This window comes from Cydia amplana, chromosome 13 (assembly GCF_948474715.1).
Source record: "Cydia amplana chromosome 13, ilCydAmpl1.1, whole genome shotgun sequence".
In the NCBI taxonomy this organism is placed as follows: domain Eukaryota; kingdom Metazoa; phylum Arthropoda; class Insecta; order Lepidoptera; family Tortricidae; genus Cydia; species Cydia amplana.
Genome location: NC_086081.1, coordinates 9,114,272 through 9,127,575, shown reverse-complemented (window position 1 = coordinate 9,127,575; position 13,304 = coordinate 9,114,272). Strand labels below are relative to the sequence as shown.

Sequence of the window (13,304 nt, the reverse complement as noted above, 5' to 3'; positions counted from 1 at the left end):
GCGCGGTGGAGAAGGCCATGTAGTCGAGCGCGCCGGGCGGGCCGCCGCCGCGGTAGGGCGGCATGCGCGCCACGCAGTACTATGCTACTGTGACAGAGTACTGTCGTACGGTCACGGACAGTAGTACTGTCCGGTACCGTGGGTTTATAGGTGATGTGACACGTACCTAGAGGTCGGTCTCGCCGTAGAGCGCGGTGGAGAAGGCCATGTAGTCGAGCGCGCCGGGCGGGCCGCCGCCGCGGTAGGGCGGCATGCGCGCCACGCAGTACTATGCTACTGTGACAGAGTACTGTCGTACGGTCACGGACAGTAGTACTGTCCGGTACCGTGGGTTTATAGGTGATGTGACACGTACCTAGAGGTCGGTCTCGCCGTAGAGCGCGGTGGAGAAGGCCATGTAGTCGAGCGCGCCGGGCGGGCCGCCGCCGCGGTAGGGCGGCATGCGCGCCACGCAGTACTATGCTACTGTGACAGAGTACTGTCGTACGGTCACGGACAGTAGTACTGTCCGGTACCGTGGGTTTATAGGTGATGTGACACGTACCTAGAGGTCGGTCTCGCCGTAGAGCGCGGTGGAGAAGGCCATGTAGTCGAGCGCGCCGGGCGGGCCGCCGCCGCGGTAGGGCGGCATGCGCGCCACGCAGTACTCCGCCTGGTCGGGCGGCAGCTCGCGGCGCAGCTCCTCCGCCGTGATGTACGGCTGCAAATGTTCATTCATTCTAAATACCGCCATGGTACAATCGAAATACACGGCAGGGTGTTCGGCCAAGCCTGAAGATAAAGCTGAGCGACACTGCAGTGTATATATATTATACACCCTCTTAACACGTGTTTAAGAACAGCGCGCCCGCTTAGCTAGCACCGAGCCTCTTTTTCAAACTTCTTAGTAGACTTAGTACCTATACAGCGGCAGATAAGAGCACCCAGAGACAGCAGCAGTCACGTGCAACAGTGCCATAATTGCTAAAGTGTTATTCTATGGAACTTGCTAACTATGTAAACAAAAGTCACTAGTAAATTGACATTAAGACAATTTTAATGTGGCGGTTTGTTTACATCATGTTTACATAGTTAGCAAAATCCATAGAATGACACTTTACCTAAAAGTATGGCCAAAAATCTTTCTTCTTAAATATTTGCTAGGTGACGTCTATTCAACAAGCCAGTGACGTAAGTTTGTGTAAAAACCTTGTCGTCTAGTCAAGCTTGGCGTAAAGTTGAGCTCAGCGTGGACCCTGCATTTGCACGTTTCATGGAACCGATCACCACCCGATATATCCAAATTACAAGTTTTTCCCGTCTAGATCGCGTAACGTAAATCCAACGAGTAGGTGTCTTTATACACGCGAGTCGTATTATTTTTAGGTACCTGTAGTGATAGTGACGTAATCGATTACTTGAACTTCACTCACTTTAGCGCTCATTAATCACATTTTTGTAGTCAATTTTGTGACGAGGAAAGCGGCGGAGGTGGCGGCGGCGGCGGCGGCGGTGGCGGCGAGGAAACACGAAATGCACACGAAACACACGCGTTTTTAAACTCCGTACGAGACATGCGGATTTGGCGCGAGATTCCTCGGTTAGAGTTTAGAGTCGAGCGTGCGTAAGCGCTCAAACTGATTGATATTTGATTGTCATCGCCAACGGGCGCGGTCGATGCATTATGTATTTCAATGATATACTGACGTCAAAGAGCAAACGCAAATCGCTTTGGCGCGGCAACTTGGTCGGCTGTAAATCGTTGCAAACATTTCTTACAAGTTATTGCATATTGATTTTGCGTAAGATCTGTTTCGGTAAGACATTTTTGAGATATTCATCGGGAACAAATCTGAATAAGTGATGATTTGTTTTCGAATCGAAAAATAAACCAAATAATATCGCGTAGGAATATCGCCACCGCCATGAAACACACGAACAGGAATACAGTAGGGAGGTCTTTCATAGATCTTGATTGATTTTAATTTCGGTCTATTATTTTTGAGTAATCTTAGAGATAGGAAAAATGAAATATGTTGCGCGTATAAACCACTTCACAATTATCACTATTATTTGGTATAGGTAAACGTCCCAGTACTTGATACCTATGCTAACGCCTGCTGTCACCCCTCTTGCTAATGACGTAAGTTTGAACATGTCATGTACTGGAACAGTGTCGAACACTGGGATGTCTACCTTAGATTTGGTACTGTAATGATGATCTAATAGACTTACCTTGTCACCAGCTAAGATCCTAAAGCTGTCGATGACCTGTTCAGCGGTGTCTGTGTCTGTGGATTCCCTCGTCATGAAGTCCAGGAACGCATCGAACGATACGTAACCTAAACAAAAACACAAATTAGTTTAATTCACACAATTTTCATAGAAAAAAATGTAATCATAGTGTAGTATTGTCTATCGATGTAAAAGTTATGTGACAAGAAAAGTGTTTATTTTGGATGAAAGGCAGGGGTAGACCAGGGAAAAATCCTGTGTGAGGCGTAAATATTTAAGTTCGAAGGATATATAACGTGCGACAGAAAGGTATGTAAGTGACATTCTGCGCTGAATGCAAGTAACTGATGTAAGTGACGAATAATAAGTTCATATAATCGCAGCTAATATTACAAATAATCATTTATGTACACTGGCGTTCAAGTGTATGGACATGTTTCAACCGTAATATTAAGGCATTACGGTCGACATCTATCCATGCACTTTTGAATGCCACTGTACATATGTTGTTTTGTAGAAAAGAGATAGTAATACACCCTGCAATGAGGTGTGAAAAGTGACCTTAACGCACCTTGCAATAAAGTTCTTTCTTCCGACCTTAGCGTAAGTTGCATAACTTCATTTTCCGATACGACATAACTGACATAAGTATTTGGCAAGACCCATCATTTTATTGTTATACTGTATCATATAAAAACGTAATAAGTAGTTACAGTACAGTGATGTTGCCAAACTATTTATTTGCAGATTTAGTTGTGACGGATTTATCCCGCTCAATAAAAATTGAACACTGTAGAATGTGTGTAGTAGTTCTTCACATTATATCTTACATATAATCGAGTTAACAAAGTAGATCTAACGCTCGTAAAGTAATAGGTACGAGTAAAAACGGTATGGTAATGACGTGACGTGAAGATATTACCAAAGAGAATAGATAGTATAGAGGGGTCCTGTCATAGTAAATTTTGTAGTCACAGTAAATTTACTGCCATCTATCGACACACGACTAAAACTCAAAATGAATGCGTATAAAACTATCAAAAAAATTATATATATGTCGGAGCGAGACACCAGAAGGACATATTGCAGCGTTACAGTTCATAGTTAGACGCCTGTATAAAGTCGATTAGCAATGTTTGGCAACGTATTATTTGCTTGTAACGAAATAATAAAGTTGCGTAGAGAGTATAACGCCATCTATTGGCGTATTGTTCAACTAAAATGATAGGTAGAAGGCTTTGGAACGTCGAGAGGTGTATCTTGAGTGAACGTAGGCACGCGGGGGCATTTTTGTCGTTATGTTGGTAGACTGGTCAGGCAGGTTTGCCAACTTGATTTGGAGGCGGGAGCGGTTGGCTCCGCCGCTGGGATTTGGCTTCCTTCTTGATCGGACCGCGCTAGAGATCGGACGTTAGCCAAGCTCGTGCCTAATTCGCTACGTTCCTGAAGGCTTATACCTGAAGGATTATTCTGAAAGCTTATAGATTCTCACGTTCTTTAACCGTTTAGCTAAGTGTTTGATTCCAAGTGTTATTTTGATTTCTTACGTGCCATTAGAAGCTTACTTTTGTAAAATAAAGATTTGAACGATTTCAAGTGATCTTTTTATTTTAAATCAAATCATTTTGTAATAGTGATTGGTCGTTTTGATTATTTAGTACTGAAATATAGTAGGCACTAGTATGGTTAACGTCTGAATGTTTATTTCATGCGTTGGTAGCATACCTACTATTTTGGCTGTGAAGTAATACATCGAGGTACCATGCCCACCACCCGCTATCAATAGCCCCACACAATTAGCCCCTCTCCCTCTTCGACATATATATGGATAAATGATTTTATAATTTTTATATCATTTTTACCCATGTTTTTTCACTGATACTTGTGTTAAAATTGTTAAATATCAAACGGTATCGTCAACGCCATCTAGCCGAGAATAGGCAAAAGGTGTGCGCGCCAACTATCCGAGAATGACTATTTCTTGATTTCCGATGCACGTTTTTTCCTTAGACTTTATTCATCTTATACGGAGTTACATAAATCTTTGATATTACTAAACGCTTCAATAATGAACCTTAACAGGATAGTTTTAAAGTCTTATTTACCTGTGTTGTTGGGGTCGACGACGGCCAGGATGCGCTGGAAGTCGAGCTCTCCTTGCCTGTCCTTGCCGATGCTGTAGCCGACAGACACTAGGCACGACTTGAGTTCCTCGGGGGCGAGGCGGCCTGGAACAAATCAATGTAGACTTTATTTATTTGTGTATACGGTTTAGATTTGAAATTTCACTTCTATCGCCACCGTATCGAGTCACGTTCGCAGGTGGAATTTCAGAAAACATGTCGGGCGATTCTCGACCTAAATGTTACGTGAGTAGTGGCCAGTTTTATAAAGTCTACTTTCGCTCACACTATAGGGTATTTGACTACTAGTCAAATCAGTTTCTTTTTCGAACTGTCAAAACGATTTTGCTACTATGGAATGTATTTTAAACACTAGCATGTGACTTCACAATCAAATTACCTACTCTTTATAGTTTAATATATATCTTTATAGTTTTAAAGTAAAAATTGTGTCTAAAAATAACTGCTGTCTGCGTTTCTCTATTAATCTTCTGGTGGTGATGCAATTATACAAAATGATTAGGTAATTTTAAATTCTGTCAAATACCCTATTGTGAGGCTACTTTTGAAGACAATTCTGAGTCCATACACAACAAGAGAAAATCTATTTTTCACCTCAGCAGATCGAACAAGGGTACTATACTACTTAAAAACAATGAGCAAAATCGCGTTTTGCTCACTGAGTGAGACAAAATGAGCAAAATGCGATTTTTCTCACTGTTTTTAAGTACCAAAGTACCCTTGTTCGAGCTGCTTGAAAATTTAATTGTTGGTATATCTTAAGAAAACATGAGTGAATAGAGGTAAGTGATGAAGAAGGAATACATTTTTCGGGTTCTCTAATATGTTCTCAGTTCTCACTGCTGAGGTGAAAAGTTTTGTGAACTACACGAGATCAAAGTTATTTACATCTCGTGAGCTTTTGAGTCCCTTACTAAGCTCAAGATTCTAAATTAGTATAGAATCTTTCGCTTGCACGGGACTCAAATAAGAACTCGAAGAAATATCAAACTTTGATCTCTTGTTGTACAAATAACTATTCTCACCAGTGCGGTTCTTGTCGAAGTGGTTGAAGGAGGCGCGGAACTCGGTGAGCTGTTTTTGCGTGATGCCCTTGTAGTCGCGGTTGAGGATTTGGTTCTCGACCCGGTTGGTGCGGTCGATCACATGATATTGAGTCCTATCCTAAAGACATAAAGTCTATTTTCTCACCAGTGCGGTTCTTGTCGAAGTGGTTGAAGGAGGCGCGGAACTCGGTGAGCTGTTCTTGCGTGATGCCCTTGGAGTCGCGCGTGAGGATCTGGTTCTCGACCTGGTGGGTTCGGTTGATCAAACGATATTGAGTCCTATCCTAAATACATAAAGTCTATTTTCTCACCAGTGCGGTTCTTGTCGAAGTGGTTGAAGGAGGCGCGGAACTCGGTGAGCTGTTCTTGCGTGATGCCCTTGGAGTCGCGCGTGAGGATCTGGTTCTCGACCTGGTTGGTGCGGTTAATCAAACGATATTGAGTCCTATCCTAAAGACATAAAGTCTATTTTCTCACCAGTGCGGTTCTTGTCGAAGTGGTTGAAGGAGGCGCGGAACTCGGTGAGCTGTTTTTGCGTGATGCCCTTGTAGTCGCGGTTGAGGATTTGGTTCTCGACCCGGTTGGTGCGGTCGATCACATGATATTGAGTCCTATCCTAAAGACATAAAGTCTATTTTCTCACCAGTGCGGTTCTTGTCGAAGTGGTTGAAGGAGGCGCGGAACTCGGTGAGCTGTTCTTGCGTGATGCCCCTGGAGTCGCGCGTGAGGATCTGGTTCTCGACCTGGTTGGTGCGGTTAATCAAACGATATTGAGTCCTATCCTAAAGACATAAAGTCTATTTTCTCACCAGTGCGGTTCTTGTCGAAGTGGTTGAAGGAGGCGCGGAACTCGGTGAGCTGTTTTTGCGTGATGCCCTTGTAGTCGCGGTTGAGGATTTGGTTCTCGACCCGGTTGGTGCGGTCGATCACATGATATTGAGTCCTATCCTAAAGACATAAAGTCTATTTTCTCACCAGTGCGGTTCTTGTCGAAGTGGTTGAAGGAGGCGCGGAACTCGGTGAGCTGTTCTTGCGTGATGCCCTTGGAGTCGCGCGTGAGGATCTGGTTCTCGACCTGGTGGGTTCGGTTGATCAAACGATATTGAGTCCTATCCTAAATACATAAAGTCTATTTTCTCACCAGTGCGGTTCTTGTCGAAGTGGTTGAAGGAGGCGCGGAACTCGGTGAGCTGTTCTTGCGTGATGCCCTTGGAGTCGCGCGTGAGGATCTGGTTCTCGACCTGGTTGGTGCGGTTAATCAAACGATATTGAGTCCTATCCTAAAGACATAAAGTCTATTTTCTCACCAGTGCGGTTCTTGTCGAAGTGGTTGAAGGAGGCGCGGAACTCGGTGAGCTGTTTTTGCGTGATGCCCTTGTAGTCGCGGTTGAGGATTTGGTTCTCGACCCGGTTGGTGCGGTCGATCACATGATATTGAGTCCTATCCTAAAGACATAAAGTCTATTTTCTCACCAGTGCGGTTCTTGTCGAAGTGGTTGAAGGAGGCGCGGAACTCGGTGAGCTGTTCTTGCGTGATGCCCCTGGAGTTGCGCGTGAGGATCTGGTTCTCGACCTGGTTGGTGCGGTTAATCAAACGATATTGAGTCCTATCCTAAAGACATAAAGTCTATTTTCTCACCAGTGCGGTTCTTGTCGAAGTGGTTGAAGGAGGCGCGGAACTCGGTGAGCTGTTTTTGCGTGATGCCCTTGTAGTCGCGGTTGAGGATTTGGTTCTCGACCCGGTTGGTGCGGTCGATCACATGATATTGAGTCCTATCCTAAAGACATAAAGTCTATTTTCTCACCAGTGCGGTTCTTGTCGAAGTGGTTGAAGGAGGCGCGGAACTCGGTGAGCTGTTCTTGCGTGATGCCCTTGGAGTCGCGCGTGAGGATCTGGTTCTCGACCTGGTGGGTTCGGTTGATCAAACGATATTGAGTCCTATCCTAAATACATAAAGTCTATTTTCTCACCAGTGCGGTTCTTGTCGAAGTGGTTGAAGGAGGCGCGGAACTCGGTGAGCTGTTCTTGCGTGATGCCCTTGGAGTCGCGCGTGAGGATCTGGTTCTCGACCTGGTTGGTGCGGTTAATCAAACGATATTGAGTCCTATCCTAAATACATAAAGTCTCTTTTCTCACCAGTGCGGTTCTTGTCGAAGTGGTTGAAGGAGGCGCGGAACTCGGTGAGCTGTTCTTGCGTGATGCCCTTGGAGTCGCGCGTGAGGATCTGGTTCTCGACCTCGTTGATGGTGCGGTTGATGGATGTGAGCAGCTGCTCCCAGCCCACGCGGAGGGTCTCCATCGTGTATTGTGAATACCTGACACATGGTGATATTATAAACTTTAAATAAATGTCATATACTAAGAAAAAGTGACCAAGGCCTCCAGTAAGAAGAATGTAAGAAGTGCATATACTTGGAAAAATTCGACCTATGCCGCTGTGGCCCAGTGGCCGAATGGCACAGGCACCTGCCGCGATAGCAGAGGACGCTGGATCGATTCTAGCCTGGGGCACTGGAGGCCTTGGTCATTTTTTCTTAGTATATGACATTTATTTAAAGTTTATAATTTATATAGTAGTGTGTCTACTTGAAATAAAAACAAATTAAAATATTTTCTGAAAATAATTTAATTTGTTCTAATACATGGTGATATTGGTTATAAAAGTGAAGAGACGATACTCCTCTAGGTCGAATTTAAACTGTTGTGAGACATACTAACATTGAATAATTTTACGTTTTAGACTCACTTGTTTTAAGTCACTCACTTGTGTTAGTGCTTGAGAAAGGAGACCTAGGCTCTTCGAAAAATGTCGCGCGAGTGACTTAAAACAAGTGAGTCTAAACCGTAAAATTATTCAAACTCATCTAGGTATCTTACACCTAGTAGATAGGCTTAAATGATAAGTTTAAGGATGTAATAAGATTACAATTTAACATTTTTATTTGTATTAGGTATAAGTTAGGTTAGGTAATAATGCTATGCCCTTGCAGGGCTCATGTTTGATACAACTCATTATTATATTAGCGACCCATAAACCTTCCTCTTGAATCACTCTATCTATTAAAAAAACCGGATCAAATTCCGTTGCGTAGTTTTAAAGATCTAAGCATACATACAGACAGACAGACAGCGGGATGCGACATTGTTTTATATGTACTATGTAGTGATGATTATATACAACATGTAAATAAAGAACTTGAACTTGTTTGCTCTTGAGGGGGCGATTGAACAACAATGATTTATAACTCATGATAGGTTATAGGCGTTCCAAAATTGAAGCGCTTACCTTGTGACAAATTGGACAAGTTGCCTTTAGTCGCGGCTGGACAAGCGAGAAATGTGCACGTGCTAACGAGCTCCCGCACACCGAAAGAGAACGAGACGACCTTATGTTTAACAACGAGTGTGACAAAGATGGATGGAATGAGATAATTAATCAAAAATAACAGATTTCTTCGTAGGCACAGAAATAAATATGGAAGTATTTTTTGTGCTCCTCAAGTATGAGTATAACCTATCTATGGTTATATAATATCATTGTTGAACAAAAGATCCCAATGCCTCGAGGAATATTGCAAGGGCCCTCGAAATAATAAGTAGAGATGCAACGGATAGTTGTTTGGCCGTATACCGGATACCGGATATCCGGCCTGAACACTGGCCGAATATCCGGTATCCGGCCGCCGGATATTCGGCCGGCGGAACTATACCTATATTTTGAGTTTTGCAGGTGCGCGTCGTGCAGGTTTCGACCTGTTTCGTAGTGAACGTTCGCACGGACACATTTCTAGGATCGTAACGAGTTTTATCATGTCATTACGTAGTAAGTTCGTTTATAGTTACAATTACAAGTGCGCGCGCGTATTTTTGTGTAAACAAATAAGTGTATTGTGTGACATTGGTTACGTATTAATTTCTACCTACTGTGTCGTTAGCATTATGACCGTGACTGTTTTTTATTAGATTCCATTTTTTACCCCAACATGTGTTAATTTTACTATCCGGTATCCGGCCGGATAGTAGGTCACTATCCGGTATCCGGCCGGATAGTAGGTCACTATCCGGTATCCGGCCGGATACTAATATAACGACCGGATAGGCCGGATACCGGATAGTAACCGGATATCCGGTGCATCTCTAAGGGTACCTGTTCTCGAAGATCATGCCCTCTTGCACGGCCTGGTGGATGCGCTCGAGCTCCTCGATGTGAGGCTTGTACGCGTACACGCCGGCTTCGTACTCCTTCAGTCGCCGGAGCTGGTCTTCTAGCGAGCCCTGACAAATAAATAACAAATATTAAACTACAACAGAGCACCTAAAGGTGACTGGGAATTTTCTAACTGTAAAGTAATTAATGAGATAGGACACGTTATCTTTAGCTGTAACTTGGATTCCTATAAAAAGTGTAAGGTAGAAAAACGATCAAGTTGCCTTTAGAGACGAATTACGCAGCGTGGAATTTGGCTTTGAAATCAGACATCATACAAATATATAATGGCAGAAGAAATAGCTTCAAAATTACTGAACAAAACTGTGAAATTGGTCATTCATGTCCGATTTTAAGGAAAAAATCCACGCTATTGCAGATCCGAAAGGCATTCGTAAAAACTCATACTAACCATTGGGTGTTACAAAAGTAATTTAAAAAAATAATGTGTCACCACTGCTATATAACCCTATTATTCATATATTATTTCTATTATTCAGGCGTTCTCGGCTCACAATTTCTTCGACCAGTAATTAAGGCATACTCTGGCAGGCCAGCGACAAAAATAATGTGAGCGCGGAATCGTGATTTTCAGCTGCTGCAGTCTCGCTACATTCTATAGGCTCCGTGTTACCTGCAGGCCCATGCCGATGGCGGTGACGGCGTCCATCTGCCGCTCGATCCAGGGCCCGACGGCGTTGGCCTTCTCCGCGAACTGCCGGCGGAGGGTCTCGTTGTTCTGTAGGCTCCGTGTTACCTGCAGGCCCATGCCGATGGCGGTGACGGCGTCCATCTGCCGCTCGATCCAGGGGCCGACGGCGTTGGCCTTCTCCGCGAACTGCCGGCGGAGGGTCTCGTTGTTCTGCTGCTTGCGCAGCTCGGCCGCCAGCGTGCCGTCCCGCTGCGGGACCAGCTGCCGCACGTCCGACCACTTGCAGTTCAGCTCCTGGATACATTACACAACGTTACAAATGATTAGTCCTAGTATATAAATAAAAATAAAAAATATTGGGGGACAGCTTACACAGATCAACCTAGCCCCAAACTAAGCAAAGCTTGTACTATGGGTGCTAGGCGACGATATACATACTTATATACATAGAAAACATCCATGACTCCGGAACAAATATTAGTGTTTATCACACAAATAAATGCCCTTACCGGGATTCGAACCCAGGACCATCGGCTTAGCAGGCAGGGTCACTACCCACTAGGCCAGACCGGTCGACAAGTATATAAGCGACTTGGTTTCTTTGGACTGTTATGCTTATATATTTTGTAAATAAACAAATAAATGATAAATGATAAACGTTCAAACCCGCCCTAAAGAACGTACTCGTATCATATGTCATGGACGATTAAGCGGGTTCCGAGCCTTGGCTGGCACGTCATTCTAACTCACATTAATTATTCTCTAGATTATTTGTTTTACTTGCAAATTTATTAAAAAAAAAGGACAAATTATTGTATGTTACTTTAAAATCTGTAAACACAGTTCAAGAAGTGTATGTAACACTTGTTTAATTATACCCCTTTTATGGGTTTATAAAAATCAAAAGAGGACAAATTATTGTATTGTACGTTAAAGTAAACATCTGTAAACACAGTTCAAGAAGTGTATGTAACACTTGTTTAATTATACCCCTTTTATGGGACTGCATAACTGTACTATCTGGCAAACGAAAGGAATTCTTTCCTCGTTAAACGAGCAATTCTTTCCTCGTTAAACGAGTAATTCTTGTATATTTATTTATATAATATATATTTCGGGGATCTCGCAATCGGGTCTAACGATTTCGATAAAATTTGCTATATGGGGATTTTCAGAGCCGAAAATTCGATCTATTTAGGTCTTATCTCTGGGAAAACGTGGTATTTTTGAGTTTTCACAGATATTATTGTATTAACTGCGCTATATAAATAATGCTTCGAACCGGAGCCATAGCCCCAGAACTGTAAGGTGAAATAAAATGTTCAGTTACGTGTGCAGTGAGGGTAGTGTAGGGGTTCTCGAGGCCGCCGGGGATCTGGTGCTGCTTCACGATGGACTCCACTTGGTGCACCAGGTTCACTATCGCCTGGAATACGGATATTCATTCAAAACACCATTACAACTGCATAAATCAAGGTGATACGGGTGCTTCTGCGACTCAAGATAAACACAAGAATTGAATTACTATAAGTAGTCTTAGAGGATATAACCAAACGGAGTAGCCATTAACAGGCGTTCCCCTCTGTCAAATAGGCGGCCAATGGTCATTGGTAGTGTCCGACCGAAGGTTCGGTTTCGGTTTCGGCCAGTTTCGGCCAAAAAAATCATGTTTCGGCCGTAGCTTTGGTTTTGGCCAAAAAACGGTCGAACCTTTCGGCCGGGCCGAAACATACGCAACGGTACTTCGTTCTATGAAACTAAACTATGTGACAAAGACCAAAAGTTGTGGAACAAGTACGACAACAATATTAATACATATACTGATTTGTGTATACAGAAATTAATCGGTTTATTATTAAACACAATTCCACTAATGATGGGGCCACTGAACGGTCGACGCGGTCTTAAGAGGCTGTCAATACCTAAAACACGCACACTGCCTAATTGTATCGTAGTAAATGAGATAGCACTGTCGCATGTTACTGGGCCTGGGCAAGGGAATAATAAGAAAACTCATCATCTTCCTCGCGTTATCCCAGCATTTTGGCCACGGCTCATGGGAGCATGGGGTCCACTTGACATGACACTTGAATTGGCGTCGGCACTAGTTTGTACGAAAGCGACTGCCATCAGACTGACCTTCCAATCCAGAGGGTAGCCACGGTCTTAAAATATAATAAATATTAACACAACCTATACCTATAAATATATTTTTTGCTTTATTAAATCAAATAGTTTTTCTTAAAAGGGGTTACCTGCGGTTTTCATCGATTTTTTATAAGTTTTGAATTGTATCTCCTACTTTTGCACTACAGATAGATTTTTATGAGACAAACTGCTATCGGTTCTTCAATCTTTATCTCCATTATTGTCTACCGGATTTTGAAAGAAATTGATACTATTTTATGATTTTAAATTTATTATTAATATTTTTAAACATTGTCTAAAAGAACACTTTTTTCGTATCTAGATCGCTGTGAAGGATATTACTTATACGAAATCTACATATTTGGGTTTGTCTTTGACGTGTCGTAAAACGTGTGTAGGGTTTTAATTTTAAACGAATTAACACAAAAGTTATGGCCTGAAAACCAGTTTTTTGGCCTTAAATTGTTCAACTTTGATGCCAAATATCTCGAAGACAATGAACTTTGAAGTAAACATGGAATACTATTCATTTTTGCCTATTTTCTTGAATAACTGCTAAACTAACATCAATTTCAAGGACATGTTAACAGCCCCTTAATATATTATGAGTTTAAAGCGGTTTTATGACATTTTTTCAACGATTTTAACACATCTTCAAAAGTTTCGGTTTCGGTCGAAACTAGAGCCAAAGCCGAACATTCGGTTTCGGTTTCGGCAAAAAAACATGTTTCGGTCGGACACTAGTCATTGGTCATACACAATGTATGGACTGACGTTTATCTGACCTGGCTGTTTTTACGTCACGATTTGACGTGCCTCTCCCCCGCAAAAATCGGCACACTGTTTTGTAAAGAAAATTACAGACAAGGCGTCTCCGTTTGGTTGTATCCTC

The 13,304-nt window shown here is 42.9% G+C and overlaps 1 protein-coding gene across 1 annotated transcript in view; it reads right to left on the bottom strand.

Annotated features, from left to right (window-relative positions):
• Positions 1-544: 544 nt before the first annotated feature.
• The window catches only part of LOC134653489 (alpha-actinin, sarcomeric), a 56,765-nt gene continuing 44,005 nt past the window's right edge, over positions 545-13,304 (bottom strand). The window contains exons 13-19 of the mRNA XM_063508859.1: positions 11,595-11,690; positions 10,247-10,558; positions 9,553-9,680; positions 7,542-7,720; positions 4,320-4,442; positions 2,215-2,321; positions 545-700 (exon numbers count right to left, since the gene is read on the bottom strand). Of these exons, the coding sequence (XP_063364929.1) occupies positions 545-700; positions 2,215-2,321; positions 4,320-4,442; positions 7,542-7,720; positions 9,553-9,680; positions 10,247-10,558; positions 11,595-11,690 (1,101 nt within the window). The remainder of the gene's footprint in view (positions 701-2,214; positions 2,322-4,319; positions 4,443-7,541; positions 7,721-9,552; positions 9,681-10,246; positions 10,559-11,594; positions 11,691-13,304) is intronic.